This window comes from Lissotriton vulgaris, chromosome 8 (genome assembly GCF_964263255.1).
Source record: "Lissotriton vulgaris chromosome 8, aLisVul1.2, whole genome shotgun sequence".
NCBI classification, from domain to species: Eukaryota; Metazoa; Chordata; class Amphibia; order Caudata; family Salamandridae; genus Lissotriton; species Lissotriton vulgaris.
In genome coordinates, this window is record NC_141696.1 from 812,151,454 (window position 1) to 812,157,453 (window position 6,000).

Sequence of the window (6,000 nt, forward strand, 5' to 3'; positions counted from 1 at the left end):
TGTGATTTGAAGCTGTAGGGGGGAGTTTTGATAAATTATATGGCAGGGTAAAGAGGTAAGTTTTAAGTTTTTTCCTGAATGGTTCTAGATTCCTGATCTGTTTCATTAAGTACAAATCCATGATCTGCATGTTATACGGTGTGGTTTGCAGCAGGCACATTAACCCTCTACGCCACTTTATGAGTCATAACTGTGACTAGACAAAACATAAATCTCTCCAGGAAGTGCATCATTTATTTTATTTATTTATTTTTGGAGTTTTCTATAGCGCTGGCCAGACCCAAGGGTATCGGAGCGCTTTACAATCGAGCTGGAGGGAACGGTTGCACAATAGTATATCAAGGAAGAGAGATTCATGTAAGTTCAAGGATTAACATTGTTAACCCCTTCCAGGCTGATGACGAGCTGGGCTCGTCATGGCGTAGCCTCCTCGCACGCTGATGACGAGCCCAGCTAAAGTGCGTTTTCGCAAATCTCAGCGTGCGAGCGGAATAACGCTAGCGCGCATGAGGTTAATTGGCGCCAGAGGGGCGACCACCAGAGTTATATTACCTTATTGTTCCCTGATAATTAGTGGACACAACAATTTCTGCAGCAGTTGCCTTTACCTGTAAGATATTTTAAAACGCAGCCTCTTCGTCAGGGGCATGGCTTAGTCAATGAGAATGTATGTATGTATTGCGACTTATATAGCGCACGTATCACCCGAAGGCATCAAGGCGCTTGCCTTGGGAACCCGTCCTGGCTTTTTCCCTGTGACATCGGAGAATCGGAGTAGTGAATCGCAAATTTCCCAACTAAAAAATCAGTGGGCCACAGGGTGAATGTTGGAGGCGACCAAGGGTTGAGACAGATTGTTCCCATGAGGAGCAGGGTCGGTACTGATGTGTAGTTGATGGGCCTTTGGGGCTTATTTAGTTTGGCATACAGGTTCTCTGTTGCAGTACTGACGGAGTACCCTGTCGGCCAAACTTAAGGTCCGCCTGCCAGTTTTTTAGTTGAGTGAACATAAGTTTTACGCAGACAGAGTTATATTTAGAGTGTAAAGCTTCCTTCAGCAGCCCAATACAATAGGTGCCATCAGGAGGAAGTCATCCAACTGTCTGCCCCATTTAGAGTGGAAAGTCAGGTGGCTTCTGTTGTTTTTACTATCTGTCTACGCCAAGTATACACTTATGGTTAGGGACAGTAAAAAAACAGAAAATTGGTCTCTACACCATGAGAGAAAACTGGTATCTAGGCTCATTAGTTTTTTTTCCAAACACCAACTCCTGCTTTCGGGGTTTGATTTTGAAAAAATAAAAAACTCTTTGGAAAAGTTTTACAGCAGGCTGTCATGTTTGATGGAGCCTCCTGTTAAACTTTTCTTACATTAGCAATTGTATTAGAAAATGCTTAGGTAACTACAGTTAGTGGGGGCACCAAAGCTTTAAATACCGAAACCCAGATCAAAGAATAAATTAAATCTTTTAATTGTATCAAAAAAGGAGAAAATGTACCATAAATACATGCATTTTAGTCTATATACAGTTCAATTAGTAAAAATATTTTTGTTATTGCTGTATAATGGAACAACCCTAACATTCAATCATCCTTCTTCATTCATCCTTCATTATATTTTAAAGTACACGGTATCTCGATACTGCATCATTATTATGATAAATTCTTCCTTATTTTATGTATGAACATTTAAAAATGTACATCTCACATGACCAACATATTCTTCTATTGTTCATATAGTAACAGCATTATTCACTCTGATGAAGTTTCAGATATTCTTTAGCATTTTAGAATCAGGTTGTTTCGTCAACTGTGAAGATGGTTTTAAATTGATTTTTCGTATCGTCATGGCTTTGTGTTCCATCACCTACGCATGTTTCGGCTTGGCAGCCTTCATCGGGAAGCCATGTATATTTAAAAAAAACCTTGTGTATATAGTTAATTCCAGGTGCTTAGACAATTTTTTATGAAGAATCTATGCAGAACAGGACCAATGCTCCTGACAGGATAACAGGCAGAGTAAATTCACAATGGAGCTTAATGCAATGCACTCCTGAAAGTCGCTTTACTGACTTGTAGGGAACTATTTGCAGACATCCCAACGATTGGAGGCTTGTGCCACGAATACATCAGTGAGTGGGCACCACGTCTCTATATTGGAAACCGGTATGCTGGTTTCACCTCGCGTTGGTGAGTCCGGGATGGGGTCTCCCTATTAATTTCACCCCGCGTTAGTACGTCCGGGATGAAATCTTCCTATTTTGCATACACGCTAGTAAATCCATAGCGTGTTGTTATCAGAAAACGGGTGTGGATACTACATCCGTCTTGTACCAAACTTTTTCTTACATTGAAAGGAACTGTCATGACAGCGGTTCCTGCCAATGTAGAGAGATCTCTGCCAAGCTGGGGGACATCTCTAAATTTGGTGGAGTGAGTAAAGGCAGTAAAGACCTCTGCCACCCTGCCTGCCTTTACAGCTGGCTGAATCCTAATCAGTCCCTCTGTCTTGAGTGGCTCAGTGAGCGAAAAACAATGGTTTGCAATGCTGCTTCAAGGGATTGCCAGAGGTTAGAATATTTGCAAGCATTCGTCCCATCACCATTTGGGTGTTTGATTGACAGTAGTATGCCTGGAAACCTGAGACTGGCATAGCTTTCCACGCCTATTTCTGGCAATGTTTGTGATTTCTAAAATTTTGCATCCATGCAAGGAGTGCTTCTATGGGTGTCTATTTGCTATTTCTTTGGTAAACCAGTCTCTAAGGGACATATTTACAAAGAAGTTGTGGAACGCAGCTCATCAAGACAAATAGCTGAGCTGCGTTGCGTCACAAAAGAAATCAGAACTGTTGGCATATCTTCAAAGAAATGACGCAGCTACGCTCTCTCCAAACCCTGGCACACTTTGGGCTGCCTGTCGCCAACCCCGGCATCCTTGCACCATTATGCAAGAGTGTCTGTGTTATGGTCAGGCTAGTTTTATGCAAGAGTGTCTGTGTTATGGTCAGGCTAGTTTTTGTGCAAGAGAACGTACCTTCCTGCACAAAAGTATCTTTGGAGGATTTTTTCTTTTTGGGTGTGCTGCAGAATGTAGCATACATGCAAAGAGGAAGTAACGAAAAGTTGAGATATTTTTCCATGTTGTTGCATTCTCAGGCAGGTGCACCATTTTGTTCCAGACCCATGTCTACAACTCTTTGTAAATGTGGTTTTGCATCAAAATCCATGGTTGGATGCAGGGTAACGCCCATACACCACCCATGGAATGCATACCTGATCCAAAGTAATGTATATAGATAGAAGACCCAGAACTTCAGAATGAGACCTACAGATACCGCCTGAATACCTTCCCGGTGACAAGTTTTGCTTTACAAATACTGACTGATTGAATGATCCCTGATACAAAAAATGAAAAAGTTAGATTCTCTTCGAGGCAACAGGATGACAAGAAAACCTGACACAGACAGACCCGTTTCAGGGCCCCCAGATCCAACTGCCAAGACTGTATTTATTTGTGGGGTGTCACACCTCAGGCAACTCCCATGAAGCTATGCCCCTGCTCTTTGTCACCAATTATGTAAAACAGAATAGATTTACTGTCACATTGTCTAGTGAAAAATTATGTGTGGCAGAGTTTTGAAAAAATGTAGAAATTGACTGCTAGACTTTGCTTTTCATGGCTCCGCCCCTCTTGACAGCACTGCCATCCAATTTATGGGTTCAATGAGTACATTTTTCCATTTTCAGCAATGATTAGAATCAGAGAAAGAACCCCCAAAGTGCTTCAACCATTGACATAATGTCCAGAAAACAATGAGCGCTATTTCTTGTCACAGATAGTACAGCACAAAATAGACATATTTTGGGGAACAGGGTCAACAGGAAATAGGGTCGTGGAAATAACAAATGTACATTCAGACCTCGGAAAGATCAAATAAAGTCTCCGGAATAGTGCATTTTTAAATAGTTACTGTAAATAACACCAGAAAAAAATGTTTTTAAAAATATATGGGGACCATGGACTCAAGCAAAGAAGCGTAACTTGATATACCATGAAGCTCAGGAATATGCGAGAACCGGAGCAAGACTAATAAAGCTCTGAAAACACTCAAACAAGCCCAGTCCCAGCCAGCATTGACGGGCGGGAACAAAGAGCATCCAGGTGCACTGAGCAGCAAGCGCCCGGACAAATACGTACTTTCTACGCACATCAGTTCATTTCCAGAGAGCGGCTCTAATTTGGGAAAACGTTACCGCAGGTGTGAGGGCGCCTGCTCCATCGGGGGCTACCTGAGCCGCGCCGTAGCGCGCGAGGCGCAGTATCCGTGGGCCACGAGAAGGTGCGTAGGCTCTCGAGTCCGCGCGGTAGCTGTTCGATGCCTTCCTGGGGCGCCAGGATGGGCTGAGAGAGGCAGGTGTGTGGAAAGGAAGGGGAGTCTTACCTTCTGCATCCAGAGACGCCGCTCCCTCGGAAAGCGGGGTCTGCTGCGGCATCCTACTGTTGCCACCGGCCCCTTGTAACCGACGTTCGCAGGTAAGTGCGAGGGTTTCCCGGGCAGTGGTACAAGCTACGTGGGAAGATGGTAGGGAGCCCCCTGCGCAGCTGCAAACTTCAGTGGACGGCAGCAGGCAGCCCTTGTGTCCTGCAGCTTCCTTAGCGCTTCTCCCAGTGATCAGGGAGGGAGGGGGTGCAAGTCACTCGCCGTCCTCTGTCCAGCGCGAGAGCAGCATCTCTGTTCCGGAAATGAGACCTCGTAGGTGCGTGCAACCAGGCTAGTTGCAGAGCACCTGTTCTTTAAATGTTTGTTTTTCGGGAGTCGGGAGGAATAATACTAGGCACATTTTACACATTTCTCCACAAACCTGAGAAAAAATGTTTTTACTGAATTGTATCTAGAAAATCTAACACATTTGTATTCACTGCCATGCAAAACAGCAATTCTAGTTGTCTCGGCGCACTTGAGAAGTCCCTACTAGTTGGTAGTGTAAAGTGTTATGGGTGTAACTTGTCACAGGATATTTAATGAATATTACCTTTAAAAAACGTGACCATTACCTCCTCACCCCCTTCAATGTCCCATTCTTTACTCCATGAGTATATATCCCATCCCAGCAGTACAGCTTTGTGATGATTCAACTGCACCACACAAAGACATGCATGCAAGCACAGGATTGCCAAAACAACCTAGTACTAAACTGTTGCTACAATTTTTGAGCGTTGCTTACATAATACCTAGGGTGACCAACTGGCATTGGTGCAAATTCAGGACGGTGAGTGTAAAAATTCAGGACAAAGGGTCAAAATTCAGGACACAAATTCAGGACAGGAGGTCAAAATTCAGGACAAAACTTCAGGACAATTGGATACGTTTTACAGACACATCAGAGGTCGCGCAATAGTATATAAGTAAGCTCAGCCATATCTAGACATATTCAGCCATTTGCAAACCTATCCATCATGTATCTTTCCATCTATCATTTCACTCATCCATCCCTTCATCCATCCTTTCACTCATCCATCCATTATCCATCCATCCGCCCTTTCACCCTATCCATCTGTACACTCATCCATCCACTCTTCTACCCATCCATCCATTCACTCATCCATCCAACCGTTTACCCTTTCACCCATCCAGCCATCCTTTCACTTACTCATCCATCCACCCAGTCACTCATCCTTCCACCCATCCACCCTTTCAGTCATCCATCATCCTCCCTTTCTCCATCGACTCTTTCACTTAGCAATCCTTCCTTCCATCCATCCACTAATCCATCTACTCATCCACTCATGAATCCATCCATTGACCCTATCACTCATCCATCCTTTCTCTTATCCATTTATCCTTTCACTTCTTCACTCATCATTTCATCATTTTGTCTATCTAACTTCCCATTTCACTCACTCATCCATCCTTCCATCCACCCTTTCACTCATCTGTCCATCCATTCGCCCTTACACTTATCAATTCATCAATCCATCCATCATTTCACTCATCCA

General features: G+C 43.7%; 1 protein-coding gene across 1 annotated transcript in view; it reads right to left on the bottom strand.

The window, feature by feature from the left end:
- The window catches only part of TMEM255B (transmembrane protein 255B), a 1,152,151-nt gene extending 1,147,602 nt beyond the window's left edge, over positions 1-4,549 (bottom strand). The window contains exon 1 of the mRNA XM_086933386.1: positions 4,445-4,549. Within this exon, the coding sequence (XP_086789512.1) occupies positions 4,445-4,496 (52 nt within the window). The 5' untranslated portion in view covers positions 4,497-4,549. The remainder of the gene's footprint in view (positions 1-4,444) is intronic.
- Between the last annotated feature and the right edge of the window lie 1,451 nt (positions 4,550-6,000).